Source organism: Branchiostoma floridae, chromosome 6 (assembly GCF_000003815.2).
Source record: "Branchiostoma floridae strain S238N-H82 chromosome 6, Bfl_VNyyK, whole genome shotgun sequence".
NCBI lineage: Eukaryota > Metazoa > Chordata > Leptocardii > Amphioxiformes > Branchiostomatidae > Branchiostoma > Branchiostoma floridae.
Genome location: NC_049984.1, coordinates 10,945,167 through 10,972,600, shown reverse-complemented (window position 1 = coordinate 10,972,600; position 27,434 = coordinate 10,945,167). Strand labels below are relative to the sequence as shown.

Sequence of the window (27,434 nt, the reverse complement as noted above, 5' to 3'; positions counted from 1 at the left end):
GACTGCAGTCTATGGTGCTACCGCGATACCAAAACCACCGCGAAAAGTAATTTTTCCCGCTACCGCGAAATTAAATCCCCGCGAACTTAAATGCATTTACAGTATTTTCTTTCAATGTGACTCTGATCCTTCACAGCAGTGTCCCACCCTCACACTGGTGCATCATACAGTAGTACCACTGAACATTCATGTAACTCGTGTTTTTACAGGGTGGCCCTATTGCAATCCGGGCATCCCTGCAGCGTCCTGGTCTATTTTCCGGGATGCTACTGTTGTCCCCTGCTATACGGGCCGCGCTGCTGGCAGGGATGGTAACGTATCATTATCTACAACCTCTATACTGATACTCTGAGCAAAGTTTAGCATACATCTATAAGTAGATGTTCTCAAATGTAACGTTGCTATTGGTAGGAATACCACTATTCAAGATATTTCATAGTTCAAAGTATATAAGCGTAGGTTTGTATGTTGTCAGGAAAATGAAGTCTATATGTTTTACCGTTTGACAGATCGTCATAGGATCAATCGGCGCCTGGCTGCTTCCAGAGGTCCGTGTGGGCGGGCCTCGGCCGCTACTAGTACTCCTGAGCAAACACCAGGAAAGTGTGAGTTATGTTTGAAGTTACTATAGCTAGATGCTAAAAAGCAAAGGGGAATGTAGGTTTACCTTAGACTGGGCACCATCCAGGTAGTAGTTCACTCCTATGTTCACTTCTGGAACAGCGGAGAAGTGACAGAATATAGTGTATAATGAATGTCAGAGCGAGAAGCGACTGTATATACATAACGTTATAGTGTATAATAAACGCCGGACGGAACTACCTTCCAGATGGTACCCAGGTTAGGTCTACCTGTCATATCATGTATAGTTCGCCTGCGATGTAGGGTGAAGTTTACTAATCTCTCTTGACCGACTTTTCTTACTTTGCAGCAAACGATGTACGTAAACGATCCTTTCGTCTTTAAAGACGGGATTAAGTTGCGGGCGGCACATCAGCTGCTTAATGGTAGGGTGCTTTTCTTATCTTCTAACAAAGAATAAAAATGCAGAGCTTATTTTTTACACTGGATCGGACGGAGGGAAATGTATGGTCTCATACATGTACACAAACAGACACTGTTCGGAATGTTTTACGGGTGACGTACTTTTCCTATTTGAGTTATATCATCATAATGTCAGCCCGGTTTGCTACACTTAACTATGTGTCCTATCATTCATTGTACAGGCTTGCTACCTTAACGTAAAAACAGTCTAAGCTACCTGAAATTGTATTTCTTTTACTAAGCCATCTTTTTTCCGTTCTAATGATGTGATTTAGGTATAAAAGAAACACGCCAACGGCTCCATGAAGTCGAGTGCCCATTTCTGATACTACACGGTGAGAACGACTCCGTAACAGACATCGGCGGGTCCCGAGAACTGTATGAGCAGGCCAGGAGTCAAGATAAACAGTTAAAGGTACGTACGGGTACCGTGTCCGTATGTCTGATGTTGTAGAGTGTTATGCATAATGTCATGATTGTTTACTTTAACTGTACTACTTACAGACCGAAAGTTTGAATGAAAACAAAATATTTTTGTCACGTGTTTTGGGGAGGGACTCGTCTATGCAATAGTACAGCACCATTAAATATGAAAAACCTCATCCTCAGAGTCCCTTCACGTTTTAGTCATCAAAGTAACCATTTCAAACTGAAAAGTATAGATGTCTGTCAGACAAAAGTCTAGATGTGCAAAAGATGTTCCAACTACAGACTATGTCTAAAGGAAACCAGGGGGCGAGCAAACAGCACCTAGGTCGTTATTGGCTAATTGTATTAAAAATAAACAAGTCAGCAGCTATCTGATTGGCCATCAATGATTCTCACATTAAAACAGATGGATATCTTATGGTTTACAGCAATAAGATTATATGTAACATGTGAAATACCCGTTGTCTACACGGAGTGCATTATTTATCTTCACTAAGACTGCCCACAATATACAAAATGATATCCCATCTCAGTCTCTTTGTCTCTGATGTTGTGTGTATTCTGCAGACGTACCCCAACTGTCTGCACAACTTACTGCTGGAGACGCCTGACGATGTAGAGAAGGTTCAGAAGGACATCGTGGATTGGTTGTTACCCCGTGTGGACCGGGCACAGACTTCCTCCTCACATGTATGGTTATAAACTCTCATTACTACACCCCATAAGGGGCGGTATAACCCCAATTGTGCAGTATAACACCGTATGCCTCTACTACTTGTACAACTTCTACTACTTACGTTTATGAAGGTTATACATCCAGGTATACAATATTCAAATGATTCAATTTCTACAACTGGATGATAAAAACGGAGATTTACTGCCGGATGTTTCGAGTGACATCCATCACTCTTCTTCTGCGTCACTTGTGAAGCTTCGAAGAGATCAAATTGTATTTGAATTCTTCTACTACTGTTACTACACATATCGCAGTCTTGCAACTGTGTTTATCCTCCAAAATATGCCTGTATTCCTTTGATCGCAGATGATAGGTGTGCAACCATTGTTTTCGTTGTAAACTTATACTGATTTTTGTTGTTTAACTCACATTTTGTTGTCCAGAAGAAATATGTTGAGTCAATCAGATGAAGGTCCATGAATGACACAACGATTTTATTCCCATATCGTTATACATGTATATGTCATATTGTAGATATCAGAGGTGTAAATTCAATATACGTTACATAGTGTTGTAGTATATGAAATGCAGTACATATTTTACCATGTGTGCGCAAATTAGCCTGAGTAGCCAGTACTAGCCACCATTATACTAGTAGTTGACTATGATATACATATGATGATCGCTGTCTAGAATAGCACTAGTCCATATATCTTCAGTCATGTGTATGTATCATGACTAGTTTGACTGTAAGATATTGTGCTGCTATGTTTAAATCATGATATTCGATATAATGACGCTAACTATCGCCTGGCTTGTATATATCGTTCTGATAATTGGATTCAGTACGGATTGTAAACATACTGGTATGATGGTAAACAATATATCATATCATTTTCGTTATACATGTTCAGTTATACATGTAAATGTCGGTGTACATGTGCTTGTACTCTAAACATCAGATCGTTTACTTGCGTACGTAAGAGAAAATAATGGTTGTCGCGTACCAATAAATGGATCTAAGTCGTTTTGTGACATTAGATAAATCTAACCCGTTTACATGCTGTTCCTGATGTTAAAAGGGTTAAGATAAGCCTAAAACATTGACGACACTAGCTTCTCCGACTAGGCCTGAATAAAGGTGCCGCGTGTAGACCAAGTACGTATGCGTGGTTCCAAGTATCCATTTTTGGAAGTAACCCCTGCCATATATGGGAAGACCCTACCACTACCATAACAGATACTTGTAATGATGTAGTACATAAGACCTTAAGGTGCACTCTCACTGCACTTGCGTCAAGCTTGCGTCACTGCAGGGTTCATTCACTGCGTCACTGTTTTGTTATTTTCTTCGATTTTTTATAATTTATATATTGCGTAATACGTAAAAGTATGACTTAGTAGACGACAAAATAAACAAAAAATAAGAAAATTCGTTCTTTATCTCTGAAATTCATTGAGTATCTTTCGAACCCCAAAGTGACGCAAGCGTGACGCGAGTGAAATGAGAGTGCACCTTTATGTAGAGGAAGCAAGTCGGTAATATGGTAGCTATTGCTTCCTGGATTATAGTCAGGATTACTTCTTTTCATGTATGAGACATTCTGCCACGAAGAACCACGCCCACCTGTAGGTCCTGCCAAATCATTTCCACTTTTGTGGGCGTGGACTCTAACTAAATTTAGATGTCAGCCAATAAGAGAATTAGTTTCACCTTAAAACGTTCAGGTGATTCTCTGTTTAGCTTGCAGCTGGGTAGAGGCCACGTCCATGAGAAATGGGACCTCAGCCAGGTTTAGCATATCCTACCCAAGCATATATATTGTGTAGGCCGTGGGCGAAGCTCAGTAAGCATGATATGACCGAACAGGCCATTGACCCGGGGGCGGTACGCGTTCTTGGGTACACACCATCTTCAGCAGCTGAAGAGCAATTTCACTTTGCATTCTATTCTACAAAGCGCTTTACGCATTCTGTAGTGGGCTGCTGGCCTAGCTCAGTAAGATTTTGATTGTTTAACAACAGTATTTTTTTGTGTGTATGTTTATCGATCACTCGGATTTTTTCTTATTGGCTGACTCCGCGGCGCATTGTCCATGGAGCCTGTATAGGTAGAACAGCCGAGCGAGAAGGATGAGGACAAGAACAAACACGAGCGTCATGAGGGCCATGATGGGGGATTCTGTAAGGTAGAAAACAAGGGATGCCAAACCCCCCACACCAATATAGAACAGGGGGCTAGGTAGAACGGGCATGGTCGACGGAAGAAACATGTTCTTGACCATGGGTAGGTAGCCTTGTTGAGACCATTCCTTCACCTGCTCTTCGGTCCACTCAGTGTTGGCAGCGACGGGCGCTTTCTTATCTCTATCCTCTTCAGCTGTTGGCGCTGCCTCCACCGCCACCTCAGGGGCCTTCTCTGGTTCTTTCCCATCCTCCGTGACCGGTTCATCAGTTACTGCCACTGCCTCAGCCTCCTTCACCGGCTCTGTAACTTCCGTCACCGGCTCTGTAACTTCCGTCACCGGCTCTGTAACTTCCGTCACCGGCTCTGTAACTTCCGTCACCGGCTCTGTAACTTCCGTCACCGGCTCTGTAACTTCCGTCACCGGCTCTGTAACTTTTGTCGCCGATTTTTCCGTCACTGGCTCTGTAACTTCCGTTGCCGACTCTGTAACTTGCGTCGCCGGTACTTTAACTTCACCTGTCGAATCTTCCGTTGCCGGCTTGTCAACTTCCGTCATCGACTCTTTAACTTCTTTGGTCGGCTCTTTAACTTCTTTGGCCGGCTCTGTAACTTCTGTGGCCGCGGCCGGCTCTGTAACTTCTGTGGCCGGCTCTGTAACTTCTGTAGCCGACTCTTTAGCTTCTTTTGCCGGCTTTTTAACGTCCGACGCCGACTCTTTAACTTCCGCTGTTGACTCTGTAACTTCCGTCGCGGGCTCTTTGCCCTGAGTCGTAGACTCTTCAACTTTCGTCGCCGGCTCTCCTGCCAATGCTGGCTTACCCTCAGGCTCAGCCCTTTTTGTCGACGCGATGTCTTCAACCTCAGCCTTTGGTGCTTCTTGTTCTTTGTGTTCATCTTCTTGAGCCTCGGGGATCGTCTCAACAGCAGCCAGTTGCACTTGGTGGACAACTTCTTGAGCCATGTTTACGTCCTCGACGGCAACCTCTGATACTTCCTCCATATCTACTACTTCTACTTCAGCAGCGTCAACTTCAACTGTAGGTTCTGCCGTTTCTTCGGCCTGAACTGTTGTTGAGACCTACAAAAAATAATGTTCACATGTTTGGACCACCTATTGACTGTGCGTGGTGTCTGAACGAGACAACACTCAACTACGAATACATTACTGCATGAACAGAATGTCGGAAACGCTAAGTCACTGTTGGAATATCAAAACTGAAAGCTTTGACCGCTGGTTGGTACGCTTCGTCTGAATGGACAAGAATGTTGTCTGGTTTGATCATACACAATGTATTCTTTTGTGAACTGTTGTGATATTGCTTATCCTATAGAATATGATCGTCAATGACAAAAATTATCAGATTATTTATAACAAAACTAACCTTGTCACTACCGGCTGCGGCTGGCTCAGGTATCTGAAGTGGTATCTCCTGTCTCGCTGTAGCTGCTTCCTCAGCTATCTCTTGGACAACAACCTCATCAGTAATCTGTGTCGCACGGAAAACACAACATGTCGACATGTCAGTCATGAAAATCCACTCTGCTCACGCCTCAATCTCAGCACTTGACAGTGTTAGATTGTATAATTGTATGTACTCGCAGAACAAAAGAAAAAGAGCAAAAAAGAACACTTTGAGACTGAAAAGTCTTCGTGCATTTCTAAGTCCTCTAACGTTACAGTTCTCAATCTTATGGTTATTCGTACTGTCGAACTATGGATTTCCAGGCAGCCTGGACGTTTCTGCCTAAAGATTTGATCTGTCTACCACTTTCGGGTGATTTGATTCTATCAGTTTAGCACGATAGAACCAAACCTCAATTTAACCTCCTTGAGTGAATTAACTACTTCTTTCCCGATGTATGTTGATTCCCTCGATGCCGCAAGGACCCATGGGAGTGGGACATACCCATTCCGCCATTGCCATATCCAAATATGACATCACTTCCGGGGACAGAGTCGCGACGGTGCAGCTGCCATTTACCATCGCCAATTTATTTTCAACACTTGAAGATTGCTGTGGGGACGGATAAGTGACCTAGAAGTTAAGGCTTATGAAAGACATTTTAATTTCTAAGGGAATTGTTGATTAGAATAGCTCATTTCTAAGATTCGTCACTTCATTGTCCATGACAGCAGTGTTATCGGATACATTATGGAACATTATGGCCATGGTCTAAGGGGCACTTGAGTTTGAAATAACAAAGACAAAAGAACGAGACAATATCAAATGACAGAGAAGCAAGAAACAAAGGTGCAGCAAACGTGCAGAAAGGAGGGCAAAGATAAGAAAAGCACAATACCTTCGGTTCAACACTGGCTGGCGATGTAGCCTGGGTAACACGTTTTGTTACCTGACATTTAAGACAACGAAAAATCGTACATGAATGAAAACCAACTGCTCACTGACTTTCTTTATACACAACGATACCATACATCTCCTTACTTCCAATACATTATTTATTAAGTACTCGAAGGGCATAGAACAGTACATGCAAGTATTAGGAAATTGCGAGTCATATAAGAATGGAAAGGGACATATCGTCTTAGACAAATTAGTCTGCGACAACACAAGGAGGTTGAAATATTTCAACCTCCTTGGGCAAAGCCATGCACATTTAGCAAGTAAGGCAAAGAGCAAGAAAAGGTTGATAAAGACGACAGAAGCAGTCTTGAGAACCAGGCGTAAGGAGAGAGGATTGCTGTGATATTACATGAGGCTCATCAGGTGAGTCTGGTGTGACGGGCGCTTCGGGCGATGATTCCTCCGAAATCTCAGGTTCCGCCTAGCAAAGGCATATGAGCTGATGTTAACTGTTGAATTCACTCAGGCATTGCTTTTTCTACCAATGAACAGTTTCAAGTTCACCCATGTAGCGGAGCATTACGTTCCTTGTAGTCATGTTTGGCTTTCTCCGTGATTTGAGAGGATTAAAACATTGGCAACTGGAACTATCTTGATAAACAAAACGTCATTACGGTCTCAGTTGGACCTCGGAATTTCGACCAATTAAGTTACACCGCTAATAAGTTCAACTAGTTCGTTTCATTCACTAGAACCTCTGACACAGATGCACGCATGCATTCTACAAAATGATGGAAGTATATTTAGCTCGAACGTTAGTACAGGTCACGTCTTATAATAGTTTTCACACTTTGTTATGATATACAACGCTGGCTATTGCATAGATTTATATAGGTACAATAGAATTACGTCCGGGTCAACGTACCACCCCATACAAAGTGATGTCCAAAAATGACAACACTTCTGGCGAAAGTCCCACACTGGATGTGTCTTGTTTTTTCGCTGGTACTTTTTTATGAACTGACGTTTCCTGTATTGTGGTAAAGAGGGATGGATACTAGAGTAATGTATCGACTGTTAGCAACAGCTCAGCACGTGCAACATGAATGTGTAACTGGCACTAATTCAATGACTGTTTGCAACGTAATATGTAGTACCGAATAGAGTGCAAACTATGCTCATCAAAGTAACATTGTGACATTTTCAATACAAACTGTAGGTATACATTGGGCAGTGCTAAGTGCTAAGTGCAACAGCTTAACATCATAGTCGTAAACAGTCTACTTAACTATTGCAAAGCGTTAGCGTCACCAACAGTTTTCTATTTCATTTTTTTTTCACAAAGTATAAGCCAAATTCAGATGCACGACCAACACGATTATAGTACATGTACGTATACATGTACAGCCATTACAGAAAGTATTACATGGTAGCTGAAATGGAAGGATGGGATTCTATCGTTTGGGGGAGGGTCAGGTTGAGGAATACCTGTGATTCGCCGGTCTGTTTCTGTGTTACCTGAGTCTTCACTTCTGGAGCGTGGGTCGGTTCTTTCTGGGGAAACGCACGAATGAGGAAGTTCGCAAAGGAAACAAAGGAAGGAGGAGTCATGAACATGGAAGCTGGAAGGAAGGAAGGAAGGAAGGAAGGAATGTAGGAAAGGAATGGAAGGTAAAAAGTGACGACAAAGCATTGAATTACCGTTATCTGTGATACGGTAGGGACTTGTACGTTGGCCTCTTGAACTACAGTCATCACGGGCGTCCCTCCAGCGGCATCGGCAGGGATCTGCAGGAGTTTTGTACAAAACGTTGAACAACGAGTATACTTGTAAATTCAACAACCACCGCTAGGTGACGCCGCAATATTGCCGCGCTGCTCGATCAGCACCAAGGACAGGGCAACGTCGTCCCACATGCGTTGTTACTGTGAAGACATGATGGCTGCAGTAAAGCGCCCTATAAAGGTACACACACTTATTTTGCATCAATATCAGGTTCTAGAAACGTGTATGGTTGTCACGGCCTCATATATGTATGCTATAAAGCCTGCCAAAATGGGGGGCGTCGGATGTAGTACGTTGTTATGTGCAGCAAAGCTTCAAATGGAGCATAAAGCCGAGTTTTGAAACTGCAGAATAGCATCAGAATTTTTTGCGAAGCATACAGACAAAACTTTTGTTCCAAAACCACCCGAGATACCTAGAGCCATTACATTGGACGTTCGAGATGGACCGGATATAAAACTGTGTAACTTCATAGAATGGAATAGAGGCAGTGACAAGGGACAGTATGATAGGCACAGTGAGGTAGGAAAGCAGAGGAGAGGGATAGTCATAGATGTAGTAACAAATGAAGGGTAGCATTAGGATATGTGTCCAGTCCACCTCCAAGCTGTCAATGGAATAGCCCCCAGTTTTTGTGACAAAGTGGAAAAGTCCACTTCGACACTTTTTGTTCACAATCACATACCGTTCCTGGCATGGCCACTTCCAGAAAGGCCAAAACATCATGGGGGAGTACTGCACGCATGGGGGCGCCATTGTGAAGGGCGTGTCTGTTATCCTGCTAGAATAATGTAGCAAAGTCGGGAAGACATCGTACTGTTTACCTCTGTGTTACGGTATGTGTCTATATCGTATGAGCTGTTAGGACACAGTTCAAGTTAACATATGCAAGCTAACATGCACTCCATACAGAATCGGTACACCTCGGATGTGCTCATACATAACTATAACTGTGCCAAAGTGCATACAGAACACCTTAGTTATAATTGAATGTATACATAGCAACATTTACGAGAGTAGATGATAGATTATGGAATACAACACAAATGAAATAGACATCTAACGATTTCAGACGACATAGGATTGAGTGACAATAGTGTAACATGTACAGGCTACTCCGGATTAAATTGTATGAAGGATGGCATTCGACACTGACCTAAATTTCAGTGGAATGCTGCCAGACATAGGCTGAACGTGTCACCACGCACGGCCAAGTCGGTAAACATGAACGTAACCAGACAAGTATGCCGGCTGGCCTGACCTGCCCTACTTCAAGCGCACTTCAGAACTTAACAATGGCGGCAGTGTGCGTGTCCGAGAAATAGTACCAGTGACAAGCTGACAACTACATAATAGATAAGTCATAACTCTCTCCGTCTTTTCACGAGAATACGCATAGGTTATGTGAATGAGGATACGATTTCTTTTACAAACGTTATAGATGCATCACAAGATATTTAAATAGGCCTTGTTTTGTTAAAAAAAACATACATTATATTATATATATATACATTAGCTCTCTGTGACTTTGGCTATAATGCCACAAAGTGCCGGCAGCTTCTACTGAATTTAGACAGTCAAATCGGAAAATATTTCTCTTATGGTCGTTCTTTTCTTTCTTCTGTTAATTGCCTTGAAATTTCTCTCTACCTTTTCTTTTCTCTGACATACCTTTGGTCGTGTCTCTAGAGCATCCTTCCCTCTAGCAGCCAGCACCCCAGGCTCCCCCGCGGGTGCAGAGGTAACGGCTTCTGTCATGGAGTCTGCCATAGCCAGGCTATCAACACTTCCACGGGTACAAAGGTTGCTGTCGATAATGAAAAAAAAGTCTCACTGACAGGAAGCACATGAATACACCTAAATCGGTTAACATCTGACCAGAGAGTAGGTGTAATGGTTCGGTCGGATCGCCATGTAAACAAAACGTCACAGGCTCCATCTCGGAAGTCTCCAAGCAGACGTGTCAGCTGGATGAAATAAGTCTTATTTTGCACAATTTCACAGGATTATCCTGAGGACTGGGGCTGACAGGATCACGAAAAGCTATTCAAAAAGAACATATTGACAGGAACGTCCTGTTAATTGAGAAAAAAATAAGAATGATTCTTGGTAGAAACATCCTGTCAATAGCCATATGGACAAACGTTCTTCAAGGTTAGCAAGTATCACACATATATTGCATTGACCGTGATATCGTGACTGCAGTGAAAACTGAAACATGTATCGATAACCGCACAGCAAGGAAATATGATAAAAACGTGATATACTTTCGCAGGGAAATTTACATTCCAACGTCGCCGCCTCACTTGATAGAGAAATGTCATTTACGTGTCTGGTGGGGTGAGGGGGCAGAAATGGCATTTCTGATTAGAACTTTGGATACAAGTTCTCCACATTGTTAGCAGTCATAGTAAATCCCTTTGCATGTACACCCGAACATATCTTCATACGAACCATTCATCAAGGACACACTAGTAGTATATTTGACATCTCCATGATGGCGGGCTGCCAAAGCCCTGCCCTACATTCACACAGTCCTAATGACTCAGAGACAGGCACGTAACCAGGGCATGACGAGCCACCGTGAGCTGGATTCAGCCAGTATGAGCTGGTAACACGCCTCTGTCAGCGCCATGACGATGTACCGAAGTCCTGACCAATATATTTACTTAAGGCAGCTCGATGTGATGAGAATAATCGTATTACCCCTTGCGCCGTTGGACGGGATATTGGAAAATGCAAAGGACATTGACAGGATGTTCCTTCGATGATCAACCATCAATTAGAATTGTTTGGCACAATTGATATGATGTATCTTTGCATTGTTGACATGATATCCTTGTCAATTGAAATTTACGGGTACTATCGACAGGGCGTCCCTGTCAATAAGATTGTTTTGCGACATTGACCGGAGGGCTGTCAATAATGATTCTTTGCAATAGACTGTTTGTTCCTTGTGAATAACATCTTAAAATGTAAAATGTTTTTTAAAAAAAAGCTTATTTACATTCCAGACATTAATTGCACCGGTTATTGTATTGATTATTTGCCGATTTAACGGTATTTTTGCTTCCTGGCAATAAGACATTTTTATACATTTGACAGGAACATCCTGTCTATAGCCATGCCCTTCCAAAAATGCGGTTGATATTCATGAAGTGTAGTGGGTTAAGTACTGGCATGGCCATGGATACTGGGAACTTCAACAGCCATGTCATCGTCTTTCTTGGAGTCCAAGGAAGAGATCATAAAACAAAGAATTGTCAGTACAAGAGGGATTACGCTTGAAGGCCAGACTGAGAAAGCATTCATTGTACAACAGGAGGACGACTGACACAGGAATGTGCTGATTGGTTGACAAAGATTAGGGGTAGGTGACCGTTCTGTCATGGGGAGTTGAAGAAAACAGAACGCAGCTAACAAACACTCGGACTAATAACTAGGTCTGTATGCCCAAAGCTAAGCGGTCTGCCCTAGTCCTCTGACCTACTTACTATTGACCGGGAGTAACCTATATAACCATGGGCCTCACGTAGAGGTGCGCTGGAGATGACCTACATTGTACCAGAAAAACAATATCGAACGCCATTGAGAAATATATGGCGTACCAAAGTTAGCTTTCATGTCTACCGTAGCAGCAGAATATTGCTGTCCAAAGCAATGTCATACCCAAGGTACAACGTTGGAAATCAAAAGCAACTAGCCATTCACGACTCAAATGCAAGTAGAAGTACGTGATCGTTCATTCAGAATCGCCCTTGTTATTTCTTGATCTTGGAATTGAAGCCGGATGCATGTGGACTGGCCTACATGTTGGGCGTATGAAACACGATACCGGCATTTAAATCAATGGCATATAGCGACCAGCTGATGCGCCATCTACAATACATGGATCACAGCGTAAATGATTGTAATGTATGTCATTAATAAAGAATGGTGTGACTCTAATAAGAATTGATAGCTGTTATTTTGGCTATGTGCTCCAGACTTATTCGAAATATTATAACGAAATTACTCGACCATGATTCATATATTGCTGGGTGTGCTTCCGATTCCCACCCACCAAGCCAGGCAACTGTGTTATTTTTGGCAGGGGCAATGCCTGGTCAATGCAGTTGCCATCGGCTATATCCGGAAACACTCATTCCGGCAATATCACCTTCAAACAAGCCATTGCTTCAAACATACACAGTGACAAATAAACGACGATGATATAAAAGAGATATAAGCCTTCATAGAGGTACGTTATCATAAAGCGTACTTAAGTGCCATTTGACTGTGCAAGCAGAACATGCCTGGTACACAGCGGCCCTTCTCTAGGTTAAACATTTCCTGTCTATAACCCGAACAAATCTGTTTGAAGGATCTATAAATGGTGGTACATGAATATATGCCATATCGATCACGTATACATGTATGGGTGTTTGCCTTCAGTTACCGATACTGCAGCATGGTATCACATGGATACGTGCGTAGTGCAACCGGCGTAGGTTTTGTAGTACCATCCACACAACCATCATATACTGACAGTACATTATCCATACCATACATGTTCTACAAAACACAACAGGGATGGAAAAGACTGTGGAAATACAGACCTACCTATCCAACGGGCGCTAGTCAGCTAGTCGGTACCAGGCACTACAGCAGCACAGCACTGGAGTGACGTAAGGCCCAGAGAAGGCTGTTCGCAAGTGCGAAGTGCGCAGCTCTGTGCTGGGAGGTCATGTATCGGTAGCGACCGGCTTGCACGCTGGTTTAAAGAGTGACTGACAGCTGGTGTTTTCAGAGCGAAACGGCGCGCCAAAATAAACCAGCATGTCTCGCGGCTCTCGAGTAAACATGCAGACTCTGTCGGAATTGGGTCAACATGAGATTGACACAGGATCAAAAATCACGTTTTGTTATAATAGACATTCTTAACATCGTAGATGCTTTAATAGATGTTGGATCGAGATGGAAAGAAGATTTCAGTCCGCACCATTTCATATTGAATTTAGAAAGGTGTCACCATACCGCAAACATCTCAAGAATAATTTAATGCCCAATGTATAAACAAGCTTTGAGGCAAAAATGTGATGGACATACATGTATATAGCTAGTTGATTGTTCACGGTTACATCCAATAGTGCAAGGAGTCCTCCTACACTGAAAACTGTCTTTCGGGCAAATGAGTTCTCCTGGTGGTATGCGGTTGCTGTAGGAATATTGATGTGGTGGCAATACTAGGCCCGGGTCAAACATATAGGATGGATCGTGGTTATATACATATGGAAGTCAATATTCCTTTTATGAATAAAACATAATATTAACCTTCGAACCAGGGGATGAACACTAGTGCACTGGTTGGAGGCCTATGGTTTAAACGTTACCTTCTAAAACTGATACCGTTTTACGCAGACTATGGTGTTAAAGACACGGTTCGCCAATGCACTTTACCATCGTTTTATATTCGGGGAAATATGCGCTAAGTTATAAAGTCTAACATCGATTGAGGCATATCAAAACAGGAGAAAGAAGACATGAAGGAAGGAGGAGAAAGGAACTCTGGAAAAAATTAGCATTATAATTATCGTATTTTCGGATATCTTGAACCTATGGGCCCTGTGGTGCCTGTGGGTTTGATTGTATGTGTGGGTCCAAATCTTGAATACAAATGCAATTTCGAATTCCTACCGCTGGTTCTTTCCACCGTATGCACTCCCTTCCCCATCGAAAAAGCCAATAACGGTTACATGGTTTTGTATCTCACGTTCTGGAACATCATAAAGAATCATGTCTGGCGTCACAATATGGTTTCCAAGGTTCTTGTGAAGATCGTCCCGGACAAACAGGCCACACGCGCAAACAAATCGGCGAGATAAGTGGCCTGTTTGTAATAGATACAAAATTCATTGCGATGCCGAATTCAGAAGAAGCTGACAAAAAACATCCGGATAGACAAAAGAGCACCACCAGCCGGCAGGTGACGGTACTGGAATCTCATGGCTTCCTCCTGGGACCCACTCTGGGTCACGGTTCGTACGCAGCGGTCAAGGCCGCTTACTCCAACAGGCACAAGTGCAAGGTGGCCATCAAGATCGTCTCCAAGAAACGGGCTCCTAACGACTACATCCAGAAGTTCTTACCCAGAGAGATCGACGTCATCAAGATTTTGAAACATCGCAGCCTGATCTGTTTCCTACAGTCGATAGAGACTACAAGGTGGGAGCCACGCTCACGTCGCGCCATTCGCTACATTGTGACGAGCTGCGTCAAATATGTTCAAATACAATTCAGTCTCTACAACTGGATCAAAACGTAGATTTATTCCGGACGTTTCGAGTGACATCCATCACTCTTCTTATAAGCATCACTAGAATGAACTAGCAGAAACAATTTAATACAAGTACATCTAACTAGAAAAAAGTCGAAACGTCGGGACGTATAGGTACGTCTCCGTTTTATCCAGTTGTAAAGGTTGAATTATACTTGAATATTGTTTATCTACCTGGATGTCTAACCTTCATAAATGCGTAAAATTTGTGACCTTATATGCAATTTTGAACATTAAGCTGAAAGACTTCGCAGTCTGGGGCAACAGTTTTAAATTTCTTTTAATCGTTTACTTCTTTTAAACACCGTGAGTACATCTGTTATGACCAGTAAATGCCAATTCATTACCATTTCCGTCACAAATACATGTACTTACTTTCCATGTGAAATTTGCCGTTATCCGCTTTGGTTTCGATTCTTCCTTTCTCTTCTTAACATATAACACTAAACTGACATTCTGGCCTCCTATCTAGCCGAGTGTACCTGGTGATGGAGGTAGCAGACAACGGTGACCTTCTGGACCGCATCAAGGCCAAATCCTTCATCCCTGAACCTCAGGCCGGCCTCTGGTTCCATCAACTCTTGGACGGCATAGACTACTGTCACCGCAAGGGCGTGGCCCACCGAGACCTCAAATGCGAGAACATCCTCTTGGACGCTAAGGATCACATCAAGATCACGGACTTCGGTTTCGCGAGGTCGGACCTGGAGGCGGTGGACGGGCGGGCCAAGCTGAGTGAGACGTACTGCGGGAGCTACGCGTACGCGCCGCCGGAGATCCTGAGGGGCGTGCCGTACGACCCGTTCGTCGCTGACGTGTGGAGCATGGGCGTGGTGCTGTTCACTATGATGTACGGGAGGCTTCCCTACGACGACTCCAACCACAGAACGCTTCTACATCAGGTTTGGTGGTGTCCTTTCTTCTATCTGTACCAACAGCGTGCGTTTGGAAGGATACACGTCCCCGTAAATCTGGTGCTAATATGCTTTCCAATGGATATCACTGCGTCAAATTGAGAAAGGCATTCGCAAAGTGGCGCAAATATAAGCTCTCTTATATCGAAACTGAAAATGTTACATTTCGAGCGCGACCATTTCTTCGCTCATCTGGTCTTCAAACGCAAATGCGTCGCATGTCAGTGTGACTGTGACGGCAAGTGAAAACTGACTAAAACTCGCAAAGTTAGCGCAATGTCCTAGCGCAACTTGGCGCGGTCCAATGAGATACCCGTTTCAGTCTCGTCTGAAGCAAGCGGCGATGGTACGTGTAGATGGAGCGTCTCTCATGTTTAGCAATAGAACAAGCTGTTAAGTAACGTTACTTATTGTTTTAGGTCCGAAACCCAGTCGTCTTTCCCAACGTGAAACACACCGTGTCAGAAGACTGCAAAACGATGATCAACAAGATCCTGACCAGCGCCAAACGTCGTCTGTACATCGACGGAATCCGCAGAACAGGCTGGTGCCGCAGGGTGGCGCCTACGCGTTAAGTGTATGTAGTACAAACCATTTTTGCCGGGGCGCCGCAGGCGCCCGGCTTTGTCCCCGGTTTAATGGTTCGTCCTTGGATGGGTCTGCTATGGTCGCAAAATGTACCGTGCGTTTTTACGACAATTCTCAGCCCTTCTCAGCCCTTCAAATAAACGCAATGTACCGTGCGTTTTTACGACAATTCTCAGCCCTTCTTAGCCCTTCAAATAAACGTTGTAAGAATACTGTTTATCCATGACCTCTACTCGTACAGAAAACATTGCAGCGCTCATTAGCAAAGTCTAGGAAAGGAAAATGTTTCTTGATTTGCAGTAAAACACTGGTCATGTAACATTTGAGGAGTTGTCGTTAAATCGCACGGTTCATTTTGCGATAGCGTTGACGGGTCCGGGTATTTAGCGGAATAACCCGGAATAACCCGGAATAACCCGGAATAACCTTAATAAAGGATGAAAGCTACCGAAATACAGTGTGCTTTGATAAGTTAAGATCGCAGAATGCAATATTTTGGCATAAAATAATGTATATATGGCCATGGGAACAAGAAATATTACGGTTATTCCGGGTTATTCCGGGTCATTTCGGGTTATTCCGGTAAATACCCTCACGGGCGTTGACGGTGCGGAGGAGGTGAGATTTTTATCGTACAGAAATTGGTACAGTTTGTAAAGTTATCTTTCTGGAATTCGGATGTATTAAAATATAACATTACATTCTAAGGCGTAGTGTCATGTGAGTAAAATGAGCACGACATTTGACGAAAGATTTTGTGGAGGGTATACAGTCAAGTTTATTGTGCAACGATTGGAACAGTTTACGTGCGGGTGGGAGGGGGGCGTGCGTCTATATATGCAGCTGCAGGAGGTCCTGCAGGACATTTTCGATCGTAAGAGTAACGTACAATTTGAAAAGATAGTGATCATGAATTCGGACACATTGAAACATATTTCCAAGGAACGGTATATAGTTTTTTTAGTAAAACCAGTGTGTGGGGATTGACGAGAATTTAGATAGTTTAATGGTGCACTGTGCTTGAGCCGATGCGAGGCATTATGCAGGGCATTTTTGATTGTAAAAATATCGTACAAGTTGAAAAGATGGATCGGATTCTAATACATTAAAACATACATTTCCAAAGAATAGTAGAAAACAACGGATTGTAGCTAACTGTTAAACAATCAGCAAAGCAGTTGGCAAGATGTCACACCTGAACTTTTGTAGATTTTTGCTTTTTGTTGGTACTAGTAAGATGTTATGTGATCAAGACAATATTTTCTTTCTGTTTCAGTGACGCCTTAGACTGTTCTCTGCTATATATACAAGTGACACAGTAATATACAGAAACTTACAGCTAGCAAAAGTCTGTACTCAATAAGATTTTACACAGTACACATTTATACTTCTTCTGCTGAAATCTACGCATTACATTTTGCATCCAACCAAAGAGGTTTGAAAGAGAGTCCTTGATCCAACCAAATTAGACCTTGAGACCTATTAACAGATCATTGATCACTGTGCATTTTGCACATACCAGACTCAATCGTGCCACTGAGCACTGCATTTTGCACACACCAGACCAATTGTGCCACTGAGCACTGTGCATTTTGCACACACCAGACCTATCGTGCCATTGAGCACTGTGCATTTTGCACACACCAGACCTATCGTGCCATTGAGCACTGTGCATTTTGCACACACCAGACCAATCGTGCCATTGAGCACTGTGCATTTTGCACACACCAGACCAATCGTGCCATTGAGCACTGTGCATTTTGCACACACCAGACTCAATCGTGCCACTGAGCACTGTGCATTGTGCAAATAAAGTCAAGCAAAGAACACATATATTGTGAACAATGTGTGAATCTATTTTATCGGGAAAATACCACCAAGGTGACATCATTTTCAGTGGAGATAATAGAGGCAAACAATGCACTGCAAATGCTTTAATGGCAGTTGTTAACCACAGTACTTGCAGACAAGCAATTACCTGGACAAGTACAGACCTTGATGGTGTACTTTTTCAAGGAGATGCACTATACACCTACATAAAACCATCACTAAGATCTGGTGTGGAGTTCCTCTCCGTTGATGATATTCCAGACTATTTGCAACTTTACAACAATACTGTACGTGTATCAATAAAAGAGTCTTACACTGGAGACATATTTGCCACAGAAGCAGTCTATCCTTATTACACCTTAAAGAAAGCCCTAGAAGCAGCATTTGCTGAATCCAACACTTGTCTTTTCATAACAGCACATGGAATAACTGGTTCAACAGTAGCATTGTTGCACGCTGATAACAAGTATTTTGTTTATGACTCACATGCCAGAAGTCCCATAACAGCATTGCCAGATAGCCATGGCACTTCTACTTTAAGCATGCACAGTTCAAACAGCAATCTAGTTTCATTCTTGCAACAACTTAACTGGAACACAACATGCAATTTTGAGGTTGTCCCAGTACAAGCAGAAAATGTTTTCTTATCAGTTGAACCTACTGGTATACACATTATCAATCTGACTAGCAATGTTTCTTCTATGATTGAGTCAGAAAACTGCTTTCAAGTTCAACAACAACACACATACACCTTGGTTAAACCAGAGTTTGTATCTACGAAAGAGAACCTACAACAACCAAACACAGCATTTCCATTTGCACCACATTGTAACCAAAGTACTGGGAAAAACATTGTGCCATGCACCACAAGCAAACATCCAAGTGCTATGCCAGAGAACAGGAATGAAGGCCTCTTGAATCAATTAGTAATGTCACCAAATGCAGCATCAAATTTAAATGATAAAAAAGTGCAAGGTCTTGCAATCCAAAGCGCAATATGCAAGGACAAACAAGAAAAACAAACCTATCAACAGAAGACAGAGAGTCTTGCAGAACAAAGAACATCATACAAAGCAAAGAAAGCAAATGAGACCTGTGAGCAGAAGAAAGAACGACAATGCACATCCGGGACCTCTTCCCGCCTTTGGCTGTGGTCTCGCACCGGAGTTTCTTTTACGATTTTTATATCCGGCACACAGCGCACACAAGGGATACAATTCCGCCCACAAAAGTACGCCGGAAAATCCAATTATACCAGTGAACAAAGGTTTCCAGCCAACTTCCCATAGATTTTAGATATAAACTTCTAGTTTAATAATGATGCACATTTTACTGGAACACAACATGAAATTTTGAGGTAGTCCTTCCAAATGCGCCCCGGCCAGCTTTTTTTAAAAGCTTTCTTGTTTCTCTCTATCGTTCGCTTAGACCTTACAGTGACCTCAAAATGGGAGCATTTCATCATTGTAATCATTTTTGTAAGTCCACTACAGAAATATTCTGCTGACATGCTACTTGAACTTATCGTTGTCTAGCTTGCAGTTTCATGGAATGTTATGTAGGGTTAGTTTAAACCATTAGATTAGTGCAGTTTGCTGGATTTGGTTTTCTTTTCTGTCACCAGGGCCAGTAAAGCAGAAAGTGGCAAAGGAGGAACAACAGAAGCAGTCAAAGTGTATCAGATTCTTCCCGAAAAAAAATAAAACTGGATCAAACACGGTATTAGCCTGTGCTGAAACATTGAATAAATGATATTTGAAAGTCTTTGACCGCAGCCAGAGCATTCCTAGTCAGCCACGTTTAAAAAGTTGATATCACAATGTTACATGCAACTCTAATGCAGGATACTATGTATTATAGCATGTCCTGGAATGAGATTGGGCACCTCCATTTTGTAGAAGAGACAAATGTAGACAAAAAGTATTTTTTCTACTTTGACACTATAGCTTGTATGTCTAAGCCTCGACATACAAATGTTGAATGCAAGTTTACAACCACAATGTTTTGGTCTGTGACACGACAAAAAGTTGACTATCATCCCATAAAGACAAGACACATGTTAGCCAAATACCAGGTAATACTTTTATTGCTACCAGCAAAGAAAAGAAGAATGTTCAATGAAAGTAGTCTTAGTACTTTAAAACATACAGTGATCAGTATTTACATCTCCTGTTTCGAGCACAAGTATGAGGTCTTCAAACGTAAAACAAAATCTCATGCATGACACTTATGCCAATAACTCAGTAGTACAGCTGCAGCCCCATTGTCAAGATTTTACACTGATAAAGGACAACCTGTTATTCTTGTCTACATCTTCCCAGTCTAGTACTCAAACATCAGATTCAGTATACTTGAGTTCAAGTAATGTTTCCTTTTGCTCTAATGTTTGGCACAGGCCTGTTGCCTTTTGATAGACTTTTTTGTGCCTAAATTTGTTTATTCATTGTCATAAAATAGCAACTTCTGTCAACCTTCCGATTTTTTTATTTGAAAGCTAATGTCTTATGATAAGTCCATCTCTAAAAGAGGAAACTAAAAAATAGGTTAATTGTTCCGAGGTTTGACATATTCATATACGCAGCCTCAACTGCAAAATGATAGCCATTCCAACTCTGTACAGACAGAGGAAGGTAAGTGGCAGCTGTGTAGTTACTGAAACTTTGGCCAGGTTAACGCCTTGTAGGCTGTGTCTCGAGAACCACGTTTTCCTTTGTACAGTTGGCAAACTGTGTGACAGTGTAGAATCTAGTTTAAACATCATGACATAAAAGTTTGACCAGTACTTACAACCTGGCAGGTAATGAATGCCCACCTTCAGTGGCAATTTGTACATTGTGTACAATCATAGTTACAGCCACGCAAGTCAACATTTTGATGTATTTCCAGAAAAGCATTGTCTACAAAATGTACATACATGTAATGATCTTTGATTCAGCCTTTACAAATTCTTTGTTGTAATTTTTGTATCATACTCATCTATCATATTCAATATTATACCACTATCAAAAACACCAAAAAGTCAATAGATAACATGGGCGATAGGCCATCGAGTTTTTGTCGAAATCGCTTACCAGAGTGTGTAAGTGTACGATTCTCGGGAATCTTTCCGTGGAGTCTGATTTTTATTACAGCAAACTAATACTGATTTCAACAAAAACTCGATGGCCTACCGCCTATGTAGATAACAGAGGAAGCTGCATGTAATTACACGTCTAAATCTACCATACGAAATTCACACATCTACATGTACATACATATTCTATATGCTGTGTTCATCAAACTTATCTACACCATTCCTTGCATAATGAAGTCCAGAAGTAACCAAAACCAACATGGTGATACCTATGTTGTAAGAAAGACAGTTTAATATAAATCTGATAGAAATGCAGTGCGTAATATTAATAATACATACTGTTTTCAGTGGATGACATGAGCCCAACATTCTGTCTAACCCCTACCCATTCAGGTCAATGCATTATTCAATGTAAAGTATAGAAGATAAAGGCCTGGCACCAATACTTCTAAACAGTGTCCACTTACTAGTATCATATCATATTTACAGTGCCTACCACCACGAATCACAATGAATGAAAAGATACTGATACATAGAAGAAAAAGGCCTCGATGCAGTGAGAGATTAAAAAATTATACATGTATCTCATTACGCTGGTGGCTTACCTGAAAACAAACACTCAAGGTTGAAGGCAATTTGATGTCGATGATTTCCATGTTGGAGTTTGATATTGTACAGTTCATTTAGATTAACATGACAGTAGGGAAGAGGAGTTGATGTAAGAAACTGGACCGGTACCTGTTCAAGCCAAATCCATTTGTTAAACAAGAAAGACAATGTTGAGGGTAGTACAGCCCAAGTCCATGATACGATGACAGTATTACCATAGACGTCAGAAGAGTCGTAAAAAATTCCCCACAATAGTAAGTACAGCTCATTCTAGATTCTTCTATCAACAACGAATAAGATACCAGGACAAGAGATATCTTGAGTTTTCAACAACTCAAGTTGTACGTTTTAGGTATCATTAAATCTTCTTCACAATGATCTTGCTTTAGTAATTTACTGTACGCGTAACCTTAACCTAAGACCAGTAGAGTTTCTGGAATCAACTTTCCTCGACACTTCCTGCAGGCTGTGACATGGGGCAGGGGTATGTTTGTAGGTGCTCATGAGGCCCAGGCAGCCAGCTCTTTCATCTCATCATCGTCATCAGCAACTGCTGCTTGTGCTGTGGAGAATATAACAAAATACATCAGTGAGACAGGAATCATTACGTATATCAGTACTAAGGTTGAGTACAGGTTTTTAGCCAGGTATACGCCATGGCTGGATGCGCTTGACAAAAAATTGGATGCACTAGATGCCCTTACACTGGGGAGCAGATCCTCTGACAAGCATGAAATTCTGATTGACCAGGGATGCCACCAGGTCATTCATATTATATTACGAGGGTGAGTCAGAAAGTAATGCAAGTGGTTTCATAACAGAGTCGTTCTTTGATCGAATGAGTTGAAATTTGGCACAAAGGTTAAGACATATCTTCTCTTGAGATTGAAATATCAAAATTTGTTGCTCATTATTTTATGAGTGACTGAGCTGCTTTCAAGGTGACCACACCCTTGGTATCCCGTCAGAAGAAAAAAGAGGTCCAATTAACGAACAATTAAGAATATCCCTAAACCAATGTTTGCTATTGTAGGAGACTAAGCCTGCACATGTAATAAGCTGCATTTCTCTATAAGCCACACGCTTAATTTTAACTCTGAAATCTGAGCAGTTTTTCGTTTTTCGTTGCTGGTGTAGAGTGAGGTATACGCGGTCTTCAGGGTCATGAGATCTGCGGTGTTATTATTAAAACTTTCTGTAGCCTTCTTTTCCATTAACAAAGAGAAATGAAACTTACCACACTTTTTGGCCTTTAAACAGTTAATAACTGTGTAAAGTTTTGTTTCTTTTGGTTAATGCAAAAGTAGTCTTTTAACCAACAACTCACGAATTCGTGTATAAATCCAACAGCTCTATAACACAACTTACTGCATCCTAGCAGCTGTAAATAAAGAACCATTACGAGTTTAGAGATGAAAATTGGCACGCAATCTATAGAGACAATTGGTATCATACATGGGTAATTTCAACTTCCTACAGTGATTTTTAGTGGGTCAGATTTAGAGGAATCGCTAGTCTGACAAGGTACCAAGGGTGTGTTCATCTTGAAATCAACTCAGTTGCTCATAAAACAATAAAGACCAAATTTAAAACATTTAATCTCAAGAGGACATATATCGCTACTTTTGTGCCAAATTTCAACTCAATTGATAAAAAAACGAGTCTGTTATGAAACCACTTGCATTACTTTCTGACTCACCCTCGTATGACCATAGTCTTTTACTGTAACCTCTCTGACAGTAATTTTGGCCCTCAGGATACCCTAAAATGAACCATTTTAACTTAAAATTCTTGAAAAAACTGCACCATGCAAGGTGTATTCCCAACGTGAGTCCAACGTTACACTCTTTAGTCCAAGTTTATTCAGGTATGTAGTACCTGTACATTGATGACCTGTATCCAAATGTTTCTTTGCAGTATTGTACCTATACCCAGGACTAAGACATATACATTGTTCTTATGACAATGACATGTACTACTGTAGTTGAGTCTAGCAGTCTAAACTATCTGACACAGAAGGGAAAACGGAAACAGTTTGTCTGCCAACCTGCAGGGATCTTGTGACCAGGCACGGAGGGTAGTTCTTCTGATGGTGCGTTGATGTCCAGGAGTTTCTCATCCAGCTCCTCCTGTTCCAGCTCCTCTAGCTCTGCCATCAGGTCATCCTAAAGAAAACAGACATTTTCAAAATGCTCTGATTGTCTCTCAAACTTGACCATTCCAAACAAGAGGGCAGTTACTTTGGACCAAGTTTATTGTTATGGTTTTATCATACAGCTGTACTTAGGTTTTCTTGATCTTGCCGTTGATGACCTGTACCCCAAATATTCCACAATGTGTGTTTGTGTGTCTGTGTATGTATATGTAAAACTTGGTTTGAAGTCTTTCACAAAGTCTGTCTGCATGTTGCCTCCAAAATGATATACACAAGGCGGGCCAAACTATGTTTGTAAATTTCAAAATGCAGATAGTAGTAGTAAAGACTTGTGCTGGAGACAACCATAGTCCCCGACCCTCCTGATGAGGATGGGACTAGGTGAGGTGAGGTGAGTAGTAAAGAAATTATGACAAGATGTGAGCAAGCTCAATGTTGCAGTATACAATCCAAATACAATCCAAATCAGCGATGTCTCCACTGGAGATACTGTCCTTCTGTACATCCTGAAATGGAACTTTGCCTGCAGATAGACAAAAACTTCATCCAATCTGTCCAAAAAATCTGAACTTCGTGACATGAAATTGATGCAAATTTATTTTTGTAAGATTGCATTGAAAGATTTAAGTTGATAAGAAAATCAACAGCAGACCAATAAGTTAGTCTGAAAAACACTAAGGTGGATACAGCCCTGTTCCAAGTTTTGGAGTGTGGCTGGCACAAGACCCATGTGAACTGTTCAACAGTGATATTCATCAGTTAATCAAAAGTAGATGCATGTTAGCAATGAGTATGTATTGCAGTTTGAGAATGGTCCTGTGATTGCAGCTGGCTGCCCTTGTACAGATATTGCACACAGATTGCTGCAGTGCTTCTGTATAACATTGTGCACCTCACCTCATCCACATCCTCCCCAAATCCCACCGGTTTTGAGATTGCGTCGGAGATTTCCTGAGCCAGATCTTGCTGTTCCTGGATGTCTGCCATGAGGTCATCCACCTGATCTATGTCTCTGTTAGGAAGAACAAAAAATGGCACATGGCCATCTAACTACGCTGTCTCTAGCAAGTATATGTGACCCCATACGACATGGAAGGCAGTCTCCAAACATTCAGGACATGTCAGATATGAGTTATAGCTGAAACTATTCTCAACCCCAAGAATTTTCTTGTACACTGAACGAAGTGTATGTCAGACAAACTGCTGTAGAGTCTTTGCCAAGAGAGTTCTAACTTTTGATTTTGGGCAAACAACCACATACGTCCTGAAATGCTTTTGAGGAGCCTTCCACATTTTCATTGGGAGCACACTTCTACAACACTGCCTCACCTCATCAACATCCTCCCCAAAGCCTACAGGTTTGGAGATGGCATCAGAGATCTCCTGTGCAATGTCCTGCTGTTCCTGTATGTCTGCCATCAGGTCGTCGACCTGGTCCACATCCCTATGTACAGGTGGGGAGCCTCAGAGGTCGAAGCAACACAGGGATCATGGGATAGGTGGGTAGGACAGGGGGTGACAGTTCATGGTGGGTGGATGGAGAGGTGAGGGTAGGGGGGGCACAAACATGAATGATGAACAGACAACATTGGTGGAATACATGGGGTTGGTAATCATATGTCATTAGTGGTGTAACAACACATTATTAGTATGTCTTACACCCCTGTTGCATTGATTTGACAGTTATTTTGGCGTGCATGCCAAGCCCAATGCCTGTTATATCAACATATCAAGTTATAATCACTGAAGCCTTTTCTGTAATCAGTAGTCAGATTATTTGTGCACTGATATCTGTTCACATTATGATTAGAGTCCATTCCAAGACACCATGCAGATGTTTGTGGCCATTGTTTAGAATTGATTTTAAAGTTTTGTAATTATATGTCTAGGACATTTGATAGTTCAGAAATATTTGTAACACTGTTTCAACATTATAAATATTTCCCTGGTCCTGTAAAACTTTGGAAATATTCATTGTGTGGAATTGGATACTTCTAATGGTTTCTAAATAATGATAACAGCATTCTACCATTATTTACCATTTTCTACCATTTTTTGTAAATGGTTCAGTGGGCTGGGAAGATCGATAGTAATTCACACATCCTTGCAAAGTATGGTTGGGCGCCATGCAACAATGGCCCACCACAAAGGATCCACCAGTGCCCAGCAGTGAAATCTAAAAATATACAGATACAACAATGGGGCTTACTTTTATGGGGGCAATAAACTAATTTAACCATTTGGCGAGGTTTACCATTTTTTGTAAATATTTGTAAACATCAAATTATCACACAGAGGTTTCACAATTATTCTAAATAAAGATATTTTTGTACAGTTACTTTCAAAATGTTTCTAAAATATTCAAAGGAATTCAAATATATGAGTACTTTCTCAGTCAATTTTTTAAAAATAATTTAATTATTGTGGCTCAGATATTCTTTTATTCAAAATAATTCAGACTAATTATAAATATCGCCTAAAAACCCTCATGGTGTCTTGGAATGGACTCTAGGATTATTGCACCATCATCTTCAGCAAGAAATTAAGATTACATACCACCACCACTTGTATTGAGACATGATAAAATCATTTTGGTATCATCGATTTTGTTTTGAAAGTGAAATTGCTATCATTTGGTTTACCAGTAGATATTTTAGACAAAAATGGAACAGATATTAAATGACATGTTAGGAATAATTGTCAGCTAATTTTGCGTTATGCACCACAAGGGTACAAGGGAAAGCATTAGACAGACACACACAACCGCACTTATAATCAGTGGCATCATAATTATGTTGATACACACAAACACAGAGGGAGAAGCAGCAGATGACAGGGTAGAGGTGTTTGCATGAATACCTGCTTGGAGTTTGAGGGTTTGGGACATTGCACAGGAGAAGTTCTATATTGTACACTCCTATTAGCCTGGGTACCAGCCGACTTCTACCGGGGCTCCTTACACTCGCTACCCTAAAACAATACTTCTTAGGGTAGTGAGTGTAAGGCGTTGGCATCCCGGTAGAAATCGGATGGTACCCAGGTTACACTACTGTTGCTGGTTACACCAAAGTCATTATGCACAGCAAAATGCTCTTATTGGAATCCACATAGACTACAAGAGCATGTGAGATCTGGGCAAGTAAAAGCTGGAAAAAAGGTGTTTAATGCCACCCAATAATGCTAAAAAACTTAAACTGGTGAGATCTAACTCTAAGACAGCAACAGTTAGCTTAGGTGCTACCCTAGTTGTTTTTTCACAGCTCCCCAATTTATGTTAAGGGAGTAAGGGTGCAGTAGAAAACTAACTACAATGGCACCCAGGCTAAGAAACAGTACGATATTAAGCTGTAAATTAAGAGTGAAATGTTAATCAAATAACTGCCTAAACTGAAAATTCAGATCTAAAAACTGTAATATCAAAGATGACAAGAAACATGCAAATTTTAAGAGCCTGTAAGTGTAGACAAAACTACCAGCGATGTTTACTCCATGTTTTCATCATAAAACTTAAAGACACTGAGAA

At 41.5% G+C, this 27,434-nt stretch overlaps 4 protein-coding genes across 14 annotated transcripts; 2 read left to right on the top strand and 2 right to left on the bottom strand.

Moving 5' to 3' along the window:
• Positions 1-72: 72 nt before the first annotated feature.
• Positions 73-3,315, top strand: LOC118417481 (monoglyceride lipase-like). The gene is made up of 5 exons (XM_035823056.1): positions 73-311; positions 510-605; positions 932-1,007; positions 1,320-1,459; positions 2,041-3,315. The coding sequence occupies exons 1-5, from the start codon at positions 264-266 to the stop codon at positions 2,173-2,175; spliced, it is 495 nt and encodes a 164-aa protein (XP_035678949.1). The 5' UTR covers positions 73-263; the 3' UTR covers positions 2,176-3,315.
• Positions 3,316-4,190: 875 nt separating this feature from the next.
• On the bottom strand, positions 4,191-13,205 carry LOC118417477 (uncharacterized protein KIAA0754-like). Of its 11 annotated transcripts, XM_035823046.1 has the most exons (12): positions 13,025-13,204; positions 10,098-10,233; positions 9,112-9,207; positions 8,342-8,428; positions 8,129-8,194; positions 7,566-7,670; positions 7,050-7,121; positions 6,639-6,689; positions 6,245-6,352; positions 5,720-5,824; positions 4,666-5,415; positions 4,191-4,623 (listed from the first exon to the last, which is right to left on the bottom strand). In XM_035823046.1, the coding sequence occupies exons 2-12, from the start codon at positions 10,194-10,196 to the stop codon at positions 4,201-4,203; spliced, it is 1,962 nt and encodes a 653-aa protein (XP_035678939.1). In that variant the 5' UTR covers positions 10,197-10,233; positions 13,025-13,204; the 3' UTR covers positions 4,191-4,200. The 11 variants fall into 11 exon arrangements, with proteins under 11 accessions (XP_035678939.1, XP_035678938.1, XP_035678936.1 ...); XM_035823045.1 differs by having other exon boundaries at positions 4,191-5,415; positions 9,112-9,204; XM_035823043.1 differs by having other exon boundaries at positions 4,191-5,415; positions 13,025-13,203.
• A 1,007-nt stretch (positions 13,206-14,212) lies between these two features.
• LOC118417592 (testis-specific serine/threonine-protein kinase 4-like) lies at positions 14,213-19,838 on the top strand. Its single transcript, XM_035823188.1, has 4 exons — positions 14,213-14,630; positions 15,215-15,644; positions 16,076-16,233; positions 19,699-19,838. Exons 1-3 carry the CDS (start codon positions 14,326-14,328, stop codon positions 16,229-16,231), a joined length of 891 nt encoding a protein of 296 aa, XP_035679081.1. The 5' UTR covers positions 14,213-14,325; the 3' UTR covers positions 16,232-16,233; positions 19,699-19,838.
• A 299-nt stretch (positions 19,839-20,137) lies between these two features.
• On the bottom strand, positions 20,138-25,355 carry LOC118417591 (charged multivesicular body protein 4c-like; the record flags this gene model as incomplete). Its single annotated transcript, XM_035823187.1, is given in 3 exon segments — positions 20,138-22,318; positions 23,804-23,921; positions 25,241-25,355. Coding segments are annotated over 3 exon segments (295 nt in total), but the record flags the coding sequence as incomplete, so codon positions are not given.
• Positions 25,356-27,434: the final 2,079 nt, after the last annotated feature.

Bases quoted from the DNA above. Each gene is read 5' to 3' on its own strand.
- LOC118417481 (XM_035823056.1), top strand. From the start codon at position 264: ATGCTACTGTTGTCCCCTGCTATACGGGCCGCGCTGCTGGCAGGGATG. The intron at 312-509 runs GTAACGTATCAT...ACCGTTTGACAG, and splicing joins CCGCGCTGCTGGCAGGGATG to ATCGTCATAGGATCAATCGG. The intron at 1,008-1,319 runs GTAGGGTGCTTT...GATGTGATTTAG, and splicing joins GGCACATCAGCTGCTTAATG to GTATAAAAGAAACACGCCAA.
- LOC118417477 (XM_035823043.1), bottom strand. From the start codon at position 10,196: ATGGCAGACTCCATGACAGAAGCCGTTACCTCTGCACCCGCGGGGGAG. The intron at 9,208-10,097 runs GTATGTCAGAGA...ACATTATTCTAG, and splicing joins CTCTAGAGACACGACCAAAG to CAGGATAACAGACACGCCCT. The intron at 5,825-6,244 runs GTATGTCCCACT...CGTGCGACACAG, and splicing joins ATATGGCAATGGCGGAATGG to ATTACTGATGAGGTTGTTGT.
- LOC118417592 (XM_035823188.1), top strand. From the start codon at position 14,326: ATGCCGAATTCAGAAGAAGCTGACAAAAAACATCCGGATAGACAAAAG. The intron at 14,631-15,214 runs GTGGGAGCCACG...CCTCCTATCTAG, and splicing joins CAGTCGATAGAGACTACAAG to CCGAGTGTACCTGGTGATGG. The intron at 15,645-16,075 runs GTTTGGTGGTGT...TTATTGTTTTAG, and splicing joins ACAGAACGCTTCTACATCAG to GTCCGAAACCCAGTCGTCTT.